Source organism: Dermochelys coriacea, chromosome 10 (assembly GCF_009764565.3).
Source record: "Dermochelys coriacea isolate rDerCor1 chromosome 10, rDerCor1.pri.v4, whole genome shotgun sequence".
Classification (NCBI taxonomy): domain Eukaryota; kingdom Metazoa; phylum Chordata; order Testudines; family Dermochelyidae; genus Dermochelys; species Dermochelys coriacea.
The window spans coordinates 80,500,808-80,520,536 of record NC_050077.1 but is presented as its reverse complement, the minus strand read 5'-3'; the positions used below and the strand labels follow the sequence as shown (position 1 = coordinate 80,520,536).

The window sequence follows — 19,729 nt, the reverse complement described above, 5'->3', positions numbered from 1 at the left end:
GAATGGAATCATGGTTAAAGTTTTCCCTCCCACTCCCCAATCTGAAAGGGTGCCACTGGTTAAAACTATAAATTGAAAGGGGATTACAAGACAAGAGCAATGAGCAAAATATACAGAAACATATCTCTCTCGAAAGGAGAATGGGCTATGTCCAGTGACATAGAGGGTGAGATCAGAGGAGGACATGATTCCCATAGGAAATCATGAAAATGGATCAAAACAGTATGAATGTTGTGACTATTAGAGTTATGAGCATTGGATGACATGATAGAGTAGTTCATTGAATGTGGTATACTCTGTGAAAAAGCAATGTTATATGTATTTTTAAAAGCATCTTAGCATTTAAAAGTTTCCTTGTAGCAACCTACTTTGCAGTGTCAATGCTTCCAGAAAGACAACAGGAAACCCTCACAATCCAGCTCTTCTTTTTCCTCTCTGCTGGATTCTAATAATTTGTTGGCCAGTTTTGTTTTGTTTTTAAGCTGTTCCAAATGGTTTATAATTCATAAGGGTGAATCTTAGGGTCCCATGTCACCAGAACATCCTGTAGGTTAATGGTTGCTTGAAAGGTACGACAATTAAGCTAATACTTAATAAATTAAGCAGAAGAATGTCACTGTACCATAACTAGATGAGACCCATTTAATTTGTGCTTTGTATTTAAAACAGGATTACAGAAAGAACTGTCAACATCCAGTAAATTAATCTGCTATTGGCATGTAACCTTTTGTTTATAATTTCTCAGAAGTACTGTGAAATGGACTTATGAGGATATTAGTAGCAATTAAATTAGGAAATGTTTACCATAAATACTTTCTCTGCATATCATCCTACACTATTAAATCAGTGTTAAATGAAGCACAATTTATTTTACTCCCGATATAAAATCATTACTCTGTATACTTTATATTGAAACTATTGTATTTATAATTAAAACATTAGCTGAATTTGGGTATTAATGGTTGCTAAGTATTTCTCCCCATAAATACTTGAAATAAAAATTAAACTTTAAGAATACAGTTAGAAAATAACTCATTATAAATATTAAAATAGGCATGAAGACTAGATACAAAGATTGCTGTTATTAACACATTGTTGCAACCTGGGAGGTGAGGTCGCAATACCACTCATGTTTGGCCCAGCAGACCCTTGACAGAGGGGCCGCCAGTCAAAAATGAGTGGGTGCTGCAACCCCACATGCCAGGTGGCAATGCCCCTTGGTTTGGCCTCTCAAATGAGGGGCCTCGGGCAAAGTGACCCTTTTGCCTCCTTAGGCAGCCCTGCCATGGATACTTAATGTGAACATGGCTGTAGACACCATTCAGAAGTACTGGGCATGGGGCAGCACCCCCTGGCTTAAAGTGGTTTCCATCATATACAGGATTTACAGTTTTGTTCAATGGCCTTCACTATACAAATTGTTCCAATGCCCCACTATACAAACTGTTCCAACGCCACTGATGCCACTGCATCCGGGCAGTGGCTGGTCTTTCCCCACCCCACACAGACTCCAGAGACGTAGGTAACCTGTGTGGGGACAGATACCTGTTTCATCTGTTATTCTCCTTTGCCCCTCTGTGCCAGTGCACAGAAAGGCTCACAATTGAGCCCCTGGATTCAATGCCCAAATCTACTTTCATTAATTATAAGGTGAGCAATCAAAAGAACTTATGAAATACAGTACATATTTCAATAACAGTTTAATTTTGAAAAACTGATACTGTCTTAGGACAATGAAATCTTTCCATTGACTTCAATGGGCTTCGGATCAGACTTTCCCAGTAGCACATTTTCTTCTAAGACTGATCACTGACTATGCTGTAGACTTTGAAAAGAATTTCAGTGTTTTTTCTTAATGAGTGAGGTAAAGCCTTAAGGCTAACACACTATACTGTGGAATCCAGTTAACACATCTTTTTGACTATAGGTAAATTGGTGCTATCTGCCACTATTTTTAGGATCTCAATCTCTAAGGCGTTCTTTTAGTACAGATAATTAATACTACCTTGAGTCTTAGCACTGAAATCACCATGGCTGTTGAGTGTGTTCACTACACTTACACACACTCTTCAGTAATATTTAGAACACATTTATTGTAAAAGATAATAGCAGAGTTCACATTCCACCACTCCAGATGTACTCGTATCAACAGAAACAAAATGTTACACAAAACAAATAGGTAGCTTTTAATTATTGCATGAATGCAATTTTAGGAGATAATTCACACAGTGATTTGCCAATCTAAAAGGTATTAATTATCAAGAAAATTATTCTGCCTTAAAATTGAATGCTATGTTGTTGTTTTTTGGCATTTTATTTACTTTTCTATTAGCAAAAAAGAACCCTTTAAACATCAATAAAGAAGCAGGAAACTATTACAACTTTGTAAAGGAATTTTTATTTTTAAAATTCAGGATATAGTATTTAAAGGTGCCCTATCAGAAAACTGAAAATAATCAGTTTTAAAACATCTCAAGTTGACAGTGTCACTATAAGCGATTATGCACCTTTTCAGTAATTCTCTGACAATCCTTTATACAGAGAAGCTTCTGTATGAGACAAGCTACTGAATGTACCCCTTTGTTGTAGATCACTGTCTGTATGTCATTTGAGCTATGCAACTGGTTAGTGGGCTAGAGGATGTTCACTCTGACGTTATCTCAACCTCATGTGTCTTTTAGGCCCTGTCTACACTAGGAAAAAAGGTATATTTTGACACTTTTGTTAGCTAACGCATGCTAACTGACATGTTAAAAGCCTAGGCCCTGATCTTTAGCTGGTGTAAATTGGTACAGAACCATTGAAGCCAAGGAGTGGAGCTATGTCAATTTATACCAGCTGAGGATCTGGAGCCTAATATAGACAAGCCTGTTTTAGTGTTAACAAGTGTTACCTGGTCAAGGTAAACCCCAGTGGGGACCATAGGGTTTATCTCAACCAACTAAAATGTTAAAATTACAACTTGTCTTGGCTACACTAGGATTTTACATGTTAACTAACATGTTAAAAACTTAGTAAAGACAAGGCCTGGGTGAAGCAGGTCCCTCTTTTACACATAGTGAAACAAAGGCACAAAAGGTGAAATAACTTGCCCTAGCGAAGAATAGAATTCAAGACAAGTGTCCTGACTTGCAGGCCCTTCTTGATCTAGATGTACTCCTCCTCAACATGAATGGGATATGCTTACCATTGATAACCCACTTGACAGAATTCTCTCTAGGCTAGAAGTGGATTTATCTGTCACAAGAAATTGATGTAGCCATTTCTCACTGTGGCTGTTAGGTTTCATAACAAAAGAAAAGCTATTTTTTCATATAATCAGAAAACAACTCTTAGTTGCTAGGAGCGCCTCCATTTCAGGGTGTCTTTTTCTTCTGATAATACATGAGCCATCATTTTATTTTCCAAACCGTTTTTCTTATCCTCTAGAACTTATCTTTATAGCAGCCATTTATTCCACTTTAAATTTGCCTATAAAAATATATTGTTTTAACACACTTATTTTGTCTAAATGTTTTAATTCATCTTCAATATGCAATGAATATAAAAAACTCTTATTTGTTCACCAAGCACCAAAAATGACTTTAAAATTAGCCAGAGATCTTTTTAACTGTGCACATCCAATTACATGTGCAATTAACCACTGATGTCAATTATGATAATTTCAGAACACTTAGATATCTAACTTGTTGATTGCATACACAAAATATTGCTATTGCACATGCAACGGTCCCACAAATTTGCCAATGGGATTTTAAAAGTCAACTGCTTTTTTCTCCACTGGAGTTCTTTTCTGTCTTCTTCTCTAGAATCACCTGGCTTATTAAGGTGATTTAAAAAAAAATTGTGCATTGAGGAAATATTTTTTCCTGTCAGCTGCAGAATTTCTCCTAGTGTTTTGAATTACTTTTTCCCTTCAATATTGTTTGTTTTTAAATAACAAAATAATGTATTATATCACTCCTACCTACCTACCCTTTTTAAATTACAAAAGGTAAAATTATTTTATCATTTTCATAGGTCTGATCATCAAATATATAGCTTCTCCCCAGCCCCAAGTAACTGATAATATCTGATTAAGAGACAGCTCCCTCCTGTGGTGAAATCTATACTTATACTGCAAACACAAATCTGAACTATTGTAAAACAATAGGAAAATGTGTTTTATTAATCCATTATCTTTTAAGGCCTATAATATACCATTTTGTGTTAAAATGAGAAAATAAATATATTCTGAATTGACTGACTATACAAATAAAATAATATTATGGCATATAGATATCAAGGTATTAAAAACAACGGCCCAGATTCTGCAATCTGATCTGCATAGGCTGACCATTATTTTTGCACAGAATCTCATTTAAGGCAATAGGACTCTGCATAGATCTGATTACAGGAACAAGAACAATTTATTAACTCTTGTTGATGACATTAAAAAAATGCAATAAATGAGGGTGCAATCCTGTAAATCTTCACTCAGATACATAATCCCAAATTCCTGTGGAATTACTAGCATAAACATGCTCATGGGAGTAAAGGTTTGAAGAACTGGTCTCTAATTTACCAAGATATCAATAGTAAAATAATCCACAAAAATATTTAGTTAAACCAGTCTGTTATAGCTAGTGCTAAAAGTCACTGAAACTTTAAATTGGATATAGAATAGCCTAGATTCCATTCTGAATTACACTAATCTATCTTCAGAAGAGTTGCTCCAGCAATGTGTTGAAGCAGAATCTGGCATCACAAAGTGACTCTCAGACCAGTTAGATTAAAATGAATCGATTTAAATCTGTGTAACTGAGGAGAATTGGCCCCAAATCTGCTAACCGTTTCTGAAAAAACTCCAACAGATTTTAAAATGCATTTTTTCTTAAAACATAAACTAAAATTATATAAATTTTTAATATATTTTTCATAGATGTGTGTTTTTTTAAAAAAAATAAACCTTTTACATATAGGAAAAATGATTGAGTTTGAAAAAAATGTTTATGATAGAAGTATATGAGAACACTTAAAAAAAAGCCAAAGTAGAAATGGGCATGTTTGCCAATATTTAAAAAAATATATAAATAGGGCATGAACAGAAAATGGACATTAATGAAAGTAAGGCCTATGCCTCCAAAATAGAGTGAGCTGGCAGGTGTCCCTGCTACCTGTTTTAATAATCAAGGTAAACAAAGGGCCATATTATGATTTATGTGGAAAAAGGTTAATAAGACATTAAAATTTGCATCAAGTTGTTCCAGACCATACCTTCAAATCTGCCCAGAAACCTGAAGGCGTTTTCCACACTCTGTAAAAGGTAGTTTTTAACCATGTAAACTAATGTGGTAACTAACCCTTGGTATAATCCTAGTGTGGAAATGGCAATTTATAGTTTTACATGCATGAGCAGATCCAGATAAATGCTAGCAAGGAATCTGGGTTTACTTCACTTGCTAATATTTGTGAAAACAAGATTTTACCAAGTTAACTAATGTGGTGGTAAACACCCTTTTCTTCTAGTAAAGATAAGGCCTGAGTATTTGAAAGCCACTATATAATGCACAAAAACCAGTATTAGCATTGCCAGTATCATCTCCACCTACCCCATGCACAGCTACCTATATAGAATAAGGGCTCAATTTCTAAAACTAGACTGCATACATAAAACTGTGAATATTACTGCTCAGGCACTTGTACAGCTTTATGTAGGACTGACTGGTATATAGTCTATTTAGTGGTGAAAGGATCAATTTCAGAAAAAAATAATAGTATGGACAAAATCAATATTCTTCACCAGAAAAAACAAACTTGAAGGCATAATAATTTATGTTGTAAAATTAATTCAGAGTAGAATTTGGAATAACAAACTTGGAAATAATTTAAATGTAAACCTCCTATTTTTTTACATTTTTATGCCATACATTAAACTTGGCTGTTTTTGTCACGTTTGCTCTGAAGAACAAAAGTAGAAAGGAAAATTTCAGAAATAGAAACTACACTGCTAATTTTCTCCACTTTTTCAGACAAAATACTACTGTTCAATATAGGAGCCAGCAAGTAGCATCTATAACTCATTTACAACTAAAAAGTAAAAGACCTTTCAATAATACAGGCAAGTTTTGATTTTTTTTTAACCTATCAAATTGTGACTAGTTATTCATTTCCCGGGAAAAACAATTCATATCACTTGCCATACACTTTGTATTTAATGAAGTACATTAAAAATGATTTATGTAAAGTTGTGTAAAGATTCTACTCTGACAAAGCAGCGTACTTGTTACACAGACTTTCTGTATGAGACTTTGCTTTAATCTTTTGATAGTTTCTACTTCATGTTTATAACAAAAGCAATGAACTAAGCACTGTAGAAATTGTTTTTACTCTGATTGTTGCAAACTACCTTATTCATCTCTACAGTGTGAAGAAAGATGATAATCTAGATGTCAACACTGCTGACTATTTAATTCGTCCTGTAAGAATAGAGAGAAAATGTCACAGATGTGCACAATTGCAATTAACGATGCACTAAACGCTGCACTAAATGGACACACAGAAATAGGTGATCAGCATCTCTTTCTGAGCTAACCATAGTGCGATATTAACATTGTTTGATTTTTTTCCAACTACCACCCTATATGTGTTCTGTGTTTTTCTGTGAAACTGCTTCAATTTCTGAGATGCAGGAATGTAAAGCATTAGTGTTTAACAAAAATAAGTACCCCAAAAAATACTGAGTGGATTGCTAAACAGGTGTAAATCAGTAAAAATTGAACTCCTTTAATAAAAAAAAACCTGTTAATTTATTGGTAGAAATCTGTAAAAACTGAAAACAGGGAACACTATTAATATGGTACTGAAAACAGCGGTCAGTACCAAGGAGCTGTCTGTGTTAGGGATCCTAGTGTTGCTAACCTCAATACAGCTGTATCAGTATTAGGAACTACGAGAAATTGTTATGTTTTCTAGTGTAGACAAGGTTTTGAATAAATCAAGATATCTTCACACTACTTAAAAGCAAATGGTTGGAAAAACAATTTTTCCACCTTTGGCACAATCAAAGATATACCTCGTAATTAGCAGAGCCAAAGTAATCCAAAACCAATTAATTCTTCGACAATAATATATTAAAAATTGAAGAAAACCTCAAGAAAAAGATCCACACACAGTTACACTTTTGAATCAACAATGTATTCACATTTCACCCACCACATATAAATTATTCATTTGATTCCTTCTTTTGTGGAGATTTTCTGTTAATGTGTAAATAGTGATTTTATTATTATTTATTAATTTGTAGTACAAAGAGCAGTGTTGCTATGGTTTATAGAAAAGGGGTACTTGTGGCACCTTAGAGACCTAACAAATTTATTTGAGCATAAGCTTTCGTGAGCTACAGCTCACTTCATCGGATGCATTTGGTGGAAAAAACAGAGGAGAGATTTATATACACACACACAGAGAACATGAAACAATGGGTTTTATCATACACATGGTAAGGAGAGTGATCACTTAAGATGAGCTATTACCAACAGGAAGGGAAGGGGGCGGGAAAGGAAGAAAACCTTTTGCTGTGATAATCAAGGTGGGCCATTTCCAGCAGTTGACAAGAACGTCTGAGGAACAGTGAGGGGTGAGGGGGAGGAAATAACATGGGGAAATATTTTTACTTTGTGTAATGACCCATCCACTCCCAGTCTCTATTCAAGCCTAAGTTAATTGTATCCAGTCTGCAAATTAAATTCCAATTCAGCAGTCTCTTGTTGGAGTCTGTTTTTGAAGTTTTTTTGTTGAAGGATAGCCACTCTCAGGTCTGTAATGGAGTGATCGGAGAGACTGAAGTGTTCTCCGACTGGTTTTTGAATGTTATAATTCTTGACGTCTGATTTGTGTCCATTGATTCTTTTACGTAGAGACTGTCCAGTTTGACCAATGTACATGGCAGAGGGGCATTGCTGGCACATGATGGCATACATCACATTGGTAGATGCGCAAGTGAACGAGCCACTGATAATGTGGCTGATGTGATTAGGCCCTATGATGGTGTCCCCTGAATAGATATGTGGACAGAGTTGGCAACGGGCTTTGTTGCAAGGATAGGTTCCTGGGTTAGTGGTTCTGTTGTGTGGTGTGTGGTTGCTGGTGAGTATTTGCTTCAGGTTGGGGGCTGTCTGTAAGCAAGGACTGGCCTGTCTCCCAAGATCTGTGAGAGTGATGGGTCATCCTTTAGGATAGGTTGTAGATCCTTGATGATGCGTTGGAGAGGTTTTAGCTGGGGGCTGAAGGTGATGGCTAGTGGCGTTCTGTTATTTTCTTTGTTGGGCCTGTCCTGTGGTAGGTGACTTCTGGATACTCTTCTGGCTCTGTCAATCTGTTTCTTCACTTCAGCAGGTGGGTATTGTAGTTGTAAGAATGCTTGATAGAGATCTTGTAGGTGTTTGTCTCTGTCTGAGGGGTTGGAGCAAATGTGGTTGTATCGTAGAGCTTGGCTGTAGACAATGGATCGTGTGGTGTGATCTGGGTGAAAGTTGGAGGCATGTAGGTAGGAATAGAGGTCAATAGGTTTCCGGTATAGGGTGGTGGTTATGTGACCATCGTTTATTAGCACCGCAGTGTCCAGGAAGTGGATCTCTTGTGTGGACTGGTCCATGCTGAGGTTGATGGTGGGATGGAAATTGTTGAAATCATGGTGGAATTCCTCAAGGGCTTCTATTCCATGGGTCCAGATGATGAAGATGTCATCAATGCAGCGCAAGTAGAGTAGGGGCATTAGGGGACGAGAGTTGAGGAAGCGTTGTTCTAAGTCAGCCATAAAAAGGTTGGCATACTGTGGGGCCATGCGGGTACCCATCGCAGTGCTGCTGATTTGAAGGGACAATGTATACCTTCAAATTTTTATTTTCAGTAATTATGCTTCCTTTCACGTCATTATTGAAACCAACATTAAATGTGAATTACTTATATGATATGTACATATTTTTATGTAAAGCAGGTTATGTATTTTGATTGGTAAGCACAACACTTGCTATGTTACTATTAATATTTCTCTGGCTATATTTCTTTTCAAACTAGCGAGCTGCAGTAAATTGAAGAGCTTTGACACGATATCTAGAAAGCAGAGAAATAAATGCAAACAGGAATGCTAACAGACATGTATGACTTTTAATAGTTTCAAACAGCTACTAAACAAATAATTTGCTTAGTATTTTGCATACATTCTTGCCTATATATTATGTTCCTGCAATTGGTGATGAAACAGTTTTATAGTATCAGATGTAAAATTAGTTTTTAACTGAAAGATAAAATGTTATTTTGCTTCATTGAAAAGTGTCAATACATTTATCTGATAATTTATTTTATTCTTAATATGACAAATAAAAGTATGTCAAAATTTATCTCTCATGTACATGGAAATATGAAAGACACACTGGAAAATGATTTTTTCACTTGCAATTTACATTTCCGAGACCTACTGAAAAGTGATTTTATTTGTGATATGGGCAACGTAGGCAGCCTATAGTAAACTATATGATAAAATCTCAATCCTATTTTTTTTAGGTGTAGCTCAATTATATTTTATTATATTTGATAATGTTGTTAAATCTCACAATAACTTATGCATTCCTTAAAGCCCCAAGTCCTGAAAGCCAGTCATTATATGATCATTTGTTTTCAGGGATGGAGGGGCCGATTCCTAGCCCTGAACTTATGGAAAAAACATGAAAACATGACCCAAGAGGCTCAAAACCCAGAAGGAAAATAACAAGAGCCCACAATGTATTATGGAACAAAGCTAATGATTTTTGGCAGGCTTGACTTTTAATTTTTTGAATACTTGGGGTTGGCAATACTGTAAAATGGAGCCATCCTTCGCTTCTGAGCTCCCCCCCCCCCATGTAACTTTAAACATCACACAAATAATTCCATAAGACCATTTGTTTCAGACTGCAGAACTATAGAGAACCAAGCCCAGGCAAATGGGCCATTTCCCTGGCTGAACTAGGGCGGTGACCCTCCACAAGGGATGCCCTTGGCACGGTCCTGTCAAGCAGTATGGGGGGAGCCATCTAATAATGAATAATTAATGTGACGGGTCGCAACGCTCTTTCACTACGTTTGGCTCCATCAGCCTTAATTCCTGAATTAGCTGATCAATTAGCAATGAATAACAAATTACAGACTCAGGACTATAAGGGGCCTCCAAGAACAACACAAGGCGAAGGCAAGGCCTCGTTCAAAAAGGGGGAGAAGTGTTGCTGGAGGGAGTGAGAGACTCCGAGCAGAGCGGAGGGAGAAGCCGGGGTGCTTCACCACGCGCCGAGTCCCGCAACCCGAACGAGCGGAGCCGTTGGGATTTTTGGCGCCAAGAGAGGCCGAAGCGCAAAGGAGCAGCGAGACGGCGTCGCGCGCGCGGTGTTTTCGAACACTCGCGAGATTTCATTACTGAGGGCGCGAGCGTGGCCGTGTTCTCGCGGTCTTTCCTCGTTCCTTCTCCTCTCTCGGCGAGAGGCGGGCGCGCGGGATCCGCTTTCCCGCCGCTGGCGCGAGGCCGGGGCCGGCCCTGAGGTACAGAGCGCCGTTCCCTCGCTCCCCACTGCCTAGCCGGCTCTCCTGGGGGACGGAATGAAAGAGGGGCTGCCTCGGGGAGCCTCCGTCAGGCGGAGGGTCTCGGTTACCCTCCTTCCCATGGCGGAGAGGACCTCTGTGAGTGGCCTGACCGGCCCGGGAGCCGGCCGGCTCGTTAGTACTTTGCACCCAGGCGAGCTCCGGGCCAGGCCGTGGTTGGGGGCGAGAGGGGAGTGGGGTCGCCTGGCTCTGGGCACCGCGAGTGAGGAGGGACGTGTCGCCCGCTGGCCTCACGCAGCCGGCTGAGCTGAAGCCCGGTCCGGAGCCTGCCGACCCCCGGCAGAGCAGCGTGAGGGGCACACGGGCAGTCTAACAGCCTCCCGGGCCTGGAGATGGCTCCGCCTCCTGCTGCGGGTACCGATCGGACGCCTGTAACTGAAGGAGATCGGAGGCCCACTATTTCTCTCTAGTTTTGGGGACATTAGGAACTGCCCGAGGGGGTCAAGCTGACGGCCTGTCGAACCTGTCTCTAGCAATGGACCAGCTGCTTCAGAGGAAAGCACTAAAATCCTCATAATGCGGGGCTGGGGAACCTTTTTTCTATCAGGGGCCACTGACCCACAAAAAAAAAGTCAGTAGCAGGCCACACACAGCCTGGGGGGGGCGTAGAGGCTGGGGGGTGTCCCCTAAACTCGGGGGTGGGGGCAGAAATGAGGGGTTCAGGGTGTGGGGGGGCTCCAAGCTGGGATGGGGGTAGGGGTGTCAGCTCTGGGGTGGGGCTGTGGCCTAGGGGTTTGGGGTGCAGGAGGGGGCTCTGGGCTGTGGCCAAGGTTTGGCATGCAGGAGTGGGCTCACAGCTGGGGTAGGGGGTTGGGAGGAGGTTCGGGATGTGGGCTCTGGGAGGGAGTTATGACCTGGGAATTAGGGTGCGGGAGGGGTTCTGACCTGGGACAGGGTTCAGGGTGCAGGCTCTGGCCGGGTGGTGCTTACCTCAGGCGGCTCCTGGTCGGCAGCAGGGCTAAGGCAGGCTCTCTGCCTGACTGACCTCTGCACTGCTCCTAGCAGCAGTCAACATGTCCAGCCCCTAGGCGGAGGCACGGCCAGCAGGGTCTGCATGGTGTGTGCTGCCCACGCCCCCAGCTCCCATTGTCTGCTGTTCCTGGCCAATGGGAACTGTGGAGCTGGCACGGGGTGGGGGCAGCACACGCAGAGCTTCCCTGATCACTCCTGCTCCTAGGGGGCCGCAGAGACATGCCGGTCGCTTCTGGGAGCTGTGTGGAGCCAACCGGACTTATAATGGCCTGGCAACACCAGCTTCCCCTGCAATGGGGTGAGCCAGTGCTCCTGGCTCCAGCTCTGCTGGGGGGGGTGCCAAGGCTCGGAGCTTCTGGCCTGCATGCTGTAGGTTACCCACCCCTCTCATAATAGGCCATTATGGAATAGCTTGGCGATAGGGGAAGATTTTATTTCTAGCTCCTTTAATTTGGGGTTAAACTATGCTTTGAAGCATAAAGATTTATGTTAGAGCTGGTTGGATTATTTTTTTTCCAGGAAATGTTGATTATTTTTATTTTCATCAAAAATACCCCAGAATGTGTTCATTTTTTGACACAGTCAATGCTTTCCATGGAAAGCAGATATGTCTCATACAATATGACCAAATATTTATGTCATACTGTTTTGATGGACAGTTTTTGACCAGCCCTCCTGTTTATGTCCCATATTGAAATTGGCCAGTCAAATTATCTGTGCAAGCGGCAGAGAGTCCTGTGGCACCTTATAGATTAACAGACATATTGGAGCATAAGCTTTGGTGGGTGAATATCCACTTCGTCGGACGCATGTAGTGGAAATTCCCAGAGGCAGTTATAAATATGCAAGCAAGAATCAGGCTAGGGATAACGAGGTTAGTTCAATCTGGGAGGCTGAGGCCCTCTTTTAGCAGTCGAGGTGTGAACACCAAGGGAGGAGAAACTGCTTTTGTAGTTGGCTAGCCATTCATGGTCTTTGTTTAATCCTGAGCTGATAATGTCAAATTTGCAAATGAACTGAAGCTCAGCAGTTCCTCTTTGAAGTCCGGTCCTGAAGTTTTTTTGCTGCAGGATGGCTACCTATAAACCTGCTATTGTGTGTCCAGCGAGGTTGAAGTCTTCTCCTACAGGTTTTTGTATATTGCCATTCCTGATATCTGATTTTTGTCCATTTATCCTTTTACGTAGGGACTGTCCAATTTGGCCAATGTACATAGCAGAGGGGCATTGCTGGCGCATGATGGCATATATCACATTGGTGGATGTGCAGGTGAATGAACCGGTGATGGTGTGGCTGATCTGGTTAGGTCCTGTGATGGTGTCGCTGATGTAGATACGTGGGCAGAGTTGGCATTGAGGTTTGTTGCATAGATTGGTTCCTGAGTTAGAGTTACTACGGCTTATAGAGACCAACAACTACAAGATCTTCACCAAGTATTCTCAAAACTACGATACCCACACGAGGAAATAAGGAAGCAGATCAACAGAGCCAGACGTGTACCCAGAAGCCTCCTGCTGCAAGACAAGCCCAAGAAAGAAACCAACACAACTCCACTGGCCGTCACGTACGGTCCTCAGCTAAAACCTCTCCAACGCATCATCGGTGATCTACAACACATCCTGGACAGCAGTCCCTCACTTTCACAGACTTTGGGCAGGCCAGTCCTCTCCCACAGACAGCCTGCCAACCTGAAGCATATTCTCACCAGCAACTACACACCGTGCCATAGTAACTCTAACTCAGAAACCAATGCAGGCAACAAACCTCGATGCCAACTCTGCCCACATATCTATACCAGCAGCACCATCACAAGGCCTAACCAGATCCGGTGATGGTGTGGCTGTTCATTCACCTGCACGTCCACCAATGTAATATATGCCATCATGTGCCAGCAATGCCCCTCACAGGACACTCTACCTGTTTTACAGATCCAGACTAACACAGCTACCCCTCTGATTATCTGTGTAAGTATCCCATCCTTTTAATGATGATCCTTTCTGGACTAATTGATATTTTGTATCCCTCATGTTAACTGGCAAACGTATTTTCCATAAAATGCAGTTATCGTCAGACAAAGTATGTGTATCTTTTTAATAGTTCACATCCTGTTCTCCACACCCCACCTATTTGAATGTCTGACACTCTTCTTTAGGGGAAAAAGCTTAACTGTGAAGATGATAGATCCACTAGCAAACAACTTGTTTGATCTTCCTGAGTATGATGATACAGAAGACGAAACTTTTCCACCTCTTCCACCTCCTTCCTCCCCAGGGAGAGATGATGTTGAAGGAGCTCTCGCTAATGAAGGTGAATATCTTCTAGAACTAAAGAATCTATATTGCAGCATAGATACTGAAATACTATGAAATTGATTGTGATGTTAGTGTTGTACTCTGTTAAATAGAATTTTATAAAGCAATTTAATCTAAAATTGATTGGAAAAATTGTTCTGCTTCTGTAAATTAAAATTGGACCTGATTGTGCATGATAAACCTTGCAGGGGAAGGAAACATTTTCTGTATTGTACACTCCCCATCAAAATATCTGTAAAACAAAATAGGTCTTTCAATATACTTTTTTATTCTGAAAAATCTATATTCTTGTAATATCAATGAAAAGGAATGTATACTACAACACAGAAACCAAATAGTCAGTGAGCACCACTTGCTTCAGATTACCAGTAATAAAATAGTTTCACACATTGCAAAAAGAAAAGGAGTACTTGTGGCACCTTAGAGACTAACGAATTTATTTGAGCATAAGCTTTCGTGAGCTACAGCTCACTTCATCAAATGCATCCGATGAAGTGAACTGTAGCTTACGAAAGCTTATGCTCAAATAAATTCGTTAGTCTCTAAGGTGCCACAAGTACTCCTTTTCTTTTTGTGAATACAGATTAACACGGCTGCTACTCTGAAACACATTGCAAAGTGTGACTTTTTTTTTTTTAATGGAACCGGAGTTGTAACATTCTGACAAATAAGCATGCTAAGCATAACAGCTTGTAATGATATGGATTAAGAAAAATCCAATTAAGTACTTCAGGATATATTTTAATTTTAAGGGGGTGAACAGGGAATTGGCAAAGCTTGCAGATGATACAAAATTAATCAGGATAGTTAAGTCCAAATTGAGTGCGAGGCATTACAGGGGGATCTCACAAAACTGGGTGACTGGGCAACAAACAAAATGGTAGATAAAATTCTATGTTGATAAGTGCAAAGTAAAGCACATCTGAAAAAATAATCCCAACTTTACATATATAACGGATTCTAAATTAGCTGTTAGCACCCAAAAAAAGAGATCTTGGCGTCACCATTAATATTTCTCTGAAAACTTCTACTCAGTGCACAGCAGTGGTCAAAAAAGCTAACCATATGTTAGAAAAGGTTAGGAAACAGGTAATAAAACAAAATAACATAATGCCACTCTATAAATCTGTTGTGTACCTGCACCTTGAATACTGTCCAATTCTAGTTGCCCCATCTCAAAAAGGATACAGTGGAACTAGAAAAAGGTCAGAGAAGGGCAACAAAAATGTTTATGGAGTGTTCAGATTATTAAAGAGATGACTAAGGATGGGAATACGTTGGAGGCCTATCACTCCATTCTTGATTTTGAAAAAGTGAATAGAGAAGTTTTGTTTACCTTTTAAGAAATTGTGTTAAACCTGCTGCCTATTAAACAAGAGGAAGTACTTTTTCACACAACACAGATAACCTGGGAAACTCACTGCTGTGGGATATTGTGTGTCCAAAAGTATCACTGGGTTAAAAACAAGAACTGCATAAGTTAATGAGGAATAGGTCCATCAATGGCTATTAGTCCAGAGAGTCAGAGATGCAACCGCATGTTTGGGGCAACCCTAAACCTTTGACCAAGAGAAGCCAAGATCGGTGGATCACTCCATAATTGCCCCCTGAGGCTCTGATATGGGTCACTGTCCAAGACACGATACTGGGCAAGATGGACCATGGTCTGACTCACTATGGTAGCTTGCTTGTTCTTAGTTTAAAAAATTGGAAGACTTGAATATCTGATAGCCAAATAAGTTGACTGGACCGTTTCTTTTTTATATAAAGATGGTACACTTTTTGACTATGAATAATGTTAAACTTCGATTTCTCAAATATTAGATTTTTCATATGAATTCCTTGATTCTTGGTTTACGTCTCTTAGAATAAAGTAGAATACTTACTGATCAGCAATAGATTGGTTTGGATAAGCACACTAATGTTGATATGTGGAAATGAATTTCCCAACTGTTGAATTTTCTGAACTTCAGAGAATAAAGCATGTAATATAAGAATTTATGTACAGATTGTACAGTGCCTATAGTAATGGGGCACCATTCTTGGTTGGCCCTTAGGTATTACTGTAATACATCTGATTAACATAGACCCTAGTCTTGTGATGAGAACTGTAGGGATGGACCCTGTGACCACATAGAGCCCTGTTTTGAAGTCAGTTTTGGTTCATGGAACTGCCTTTTCAGAGCTCATTACGCAATCAGGGTCTTAGTCATATCCTACAGGGTTATCCAGTAATATTATTTCCACATTTCACTGGGTTCAGCTGTTTTATTTTTGATTCCCAGAAATCTATCTTACATAACTGGCAATGGCTACCAGGACTGTCACAGAGAGACTTCTCTTTGCAATGTCTCTGTTCTTTTCTTCTCTTCTATCTATCTGATGCACTACACTCATTTAGCAAACTCCTAAGGATTTTTAAAAACTGCTGATACAGTATCTCCCAGTTTATTTTTCACCTGAGGGGATTAGTTATGCTTGAGCCTCTTTTTCTTTTTGGATACTTTGAAAAAGAAAAAAGCAGGGGGGTGGGGGGATGAGAATTACCAATAAATTAACTTGGCTTGTTTTTGTAATCATCTGAGAAATCTCCTGTTGACTCCAAAACAAGAATACTGTTAAAGTACTGCTTTGTTGGTTATTCTACTATGACTCTCTCTCCATTTAGGTGACGTGGCCATTACTCGGGTGGCTTTGGTCAGCATCCCTACTTTTCGTTCAGTTTTGAATTAATCACCATCTGTTTAGGGTTGGGAGGGTCTACAGACTATGCCTAAGATTTCCAAAAGGGTCCATATCTCCATTCGAAATTCGTTATGGATCCGCAAATGAAAAAAGTTTGAATACCATTGGCTTAGGGCACCTGAGAAAGTTTTGCCTCCCTAAATAGATACCTTTCAGAGTAGCAGCTGTGTTAGTCTGTATTCGCAAAAAGAAAAGGAGGACTTGTGGCACCTTAGAGACTAACAAATTTATTTGAGCGTAAGCTTTCGTGAGCTACAGCTCACTTCATCGGATGCATTCAGTGGTTTTCCACCGAATGCATCCAGTGAAGTGAGCTGTAGCTCACGAAAGCTTATGCTCAAATAAATTTTAGTCTCTAAGGTGCCACAAGTACTCCTTTTCTTTTTGTAAATAGATACCAGTTTCACATAGCTTTACCCTGAGAGCACTTAACTTGAGCCTTACTCTTAATATATGCTTAACTTTACGTACTGTTAAAGAAATAGGATTATGTATTGTGTAAAGTTTAAGCACATGTGTAAATCTTTGCACAATCAGGCCTTAGTCTAGTTACCTTTATTTTGTTGTTGGAGCTAACTCCTCCTCACCCTTTCTCTCCCGCCCCCCCCCAACAAAAAAAAATCCTGAAGGACTCCTGACACCATAGTTATAATTTATAGCCTTGATTTTTGGTGTTAAAGCACACACAATGTATTGTTGTTTACACTAATTAACAAAATAAAGTACATATTTTAAAAGTAGAGGTTTTTCATTAAGATGGGAAATAGTTCTATTATTTGCCAGAAAAGATCGTTCTTTTAAGATGCCAGGAATATTCCTTTTTCTTTTTAAGCACTTTTTTAATAAAGTGCATTTGGGGGGAAAGGAAGGAGAGAACATACTGGTATCAGTTATTCACAGTGACATGTACAAAATGTGCACTGTAAACGTTCAGAGGAAAACTGGCAACTGGTAGAGCCAGTGAGAGATTAGTAGAACATAAACATGCAAAACATTAATTTGAGTAATGATAGTTTGTATCACTTGCATTATAGATTTATAGTATGTTGTGTTCTATTTGTCAGAGCAAGATGGAAATAAACCATCCCAAACGGAGGATTCTACTGTGTCTATACAGAAGGCAGTTAAAAGGCCGATACCTAAATTAGATGCTCAAAGGTATTTGTTGCACAATGTTCTTATGTACTGGTGGTGATTTCAGTGTTCAAAAAATAGTAATATGTGTGACTGCCTGGCAGAAATTGATGTAGGATGTTTGTTTCCACATTACCCACTTGGTCATTACCAGGTTTTAGATTAAGAGATGAATATATTTAGCTTCTTGTTGCCAAATGTACCTGATCCTTTTGTTCTTCACTTACCTTTTATAGTGCCGTTATCCTACATCATACTTCTGTTGTAAGCGCTTTGGGACATGAAAACTGTTTTACTGGTAAAGTGTCATATATGAGAGTGCATTTTTTCTGTATAATATCTTTTTCTGTCCTTCAGATTTCAGCCTGCCTCAAGGATATTTCTTCTGACTCTTTTTTTTTTTTTTTTTTTTAATTGGGAAATCCTTCAAAATAAGACTTCAGACTGTTGATCTTTCCCAGGTGTTATCCAGTCTTGTGAAGTGCAGTAAAATCTGACTTTTATAGATATTATACAAATTCTTGCTCTCAAGATTATATTGGTTGGAGTTAGCATTGTTAAGGAGTAGAATATAATTTCCTTCTGCATCCCTCCATTTCTTTTTAAATGGGAAAATAAACAGGGCTGAATCCCTATATTGTGAAGATGTCTTTTGGGTATACTAAATGTTGTTTTAGGATATCATACTTTGGTGTCTTGGAAGCATTCAGTATTAACCTTTTGGTTATCTGTATACTAGCACTGGTCGTCCTCTCTGTTCCACATAGACTGTAAATTGTTAGGGCTGGGACCATTTCTTATTACGTGTTTGTATTAGACACTGTACAATGCGGCCCTGATCCTGATTGAGGAATACAAATGTTTAGCATATTTCATGTAAATACCTTGCAATGCCGGCTACAAAAGTGCCATCCATTATCTCCCCTAAATGTAAACAAACTTGTTTCTCTTAGCGATTGGCTGAACAGGAAGTAGGACTGAGTGGACTTGTAGGCTCTGAAGTTTTACATTTTGTTTTTTGAGTGCAGTTATGTAACAAAAAAAAATCAACATTTGTAAGTTGCACTTTCATGATAGAGATTGCACTACAGTACTTGTATGAAGTGAATAGAAAAATATTATTTCTTATCATTTTTACAGTTCAAATATTTGTAATCAAAATATGAAGTGAATACTGTACACTCGGTATTCTATGTTGAAATTGAAATAAATATATTAATTTCAATTGGTATTCTATTGTTTAACAGTGCGATTAATTGTGATTAATTTTTTTGAGTTAATTGCGTGAGTTAACTGTGATTGATCGACAGCCCTAATTAAAAAAAATCACAAATAGTAAGCTTTAGAATTTCTAGTTGAATAATTTTAAAAAAAAAAATTGAAAACCATATTAACTCAGGACACTTTTTCATATTCACAGGTTAATTTCAGAGAGAGGACTTCCAGCCTTGCGACATGTATTTGATAATGCAAAATTTAAGGGTAAAGGACATGAGGTAAGAAATATTGAACAATTTTTATCCTGTTTCTTAGGAATATAATTTGGATTAAAGGTTCACTTTTTTTTTTTTTTTTTTTTTTTTTTTTTTTTGGTAATTGGGAGGAGAGAAGTAAGGCTCTAGAACTAAATCAAACATTACCTTCTAAAAATGTATAAAAACTTCACCCTAGACTAAAGTAGGCCCAGCTAATGCTATTTCAGATGCATCTTGATGGGGATTTTTCAGTCATATTAAGCTACATCAATTGAAAAAATATGATCAGCAAAATGCATCCTGACCTTAAACCATTTCTAGTTAACTTTCCAAACTAGAACTAGAACTGCTGGAATTTTTTATGTGCCCACAGAACGATTGTTTTTAAACTTTGGGAGGGTAATAAGACTGCTTATTATTCTGTTCTCAACAGATATTGTTAGTGTCTTTGAATAGTTTGACTTAATAACATTGTGGTTT

At 39.1% G+C, this 19,729-nt stretch overlaps 1 protein-coding gene across 7 annotated transcripts in view; it reads left to right on the top strand.

Moving 5' to 3' along the window:
• Window positions 1-19,729, top strand: part of TIPIN (TIMELESS interacting protein) — a 37,009-nt gene that overhangs the window by 3,437 nt on the left and 13,843 nt on the right. For 4 of the 7 annotated variants that reach the window (XM_038419310.2, XM_043494115.1, XM_038419315.2 and 1 more), the window contains 3 exons: window positions 13,736-13,890; window positions 17,705-17,798; window positions 19,195-19,270. In XM_038419310.2, coding sequence (XP_038275238.1) covers window positions 13,736-13,890; window positions 17,705-17,798; window positions 19,195-19,270 — 325 coding nt within the window. The other 3 variants (XM_043494117.1, XM_043494116.1, XM_038419314.2) reach the window with 3 other exon arrangements.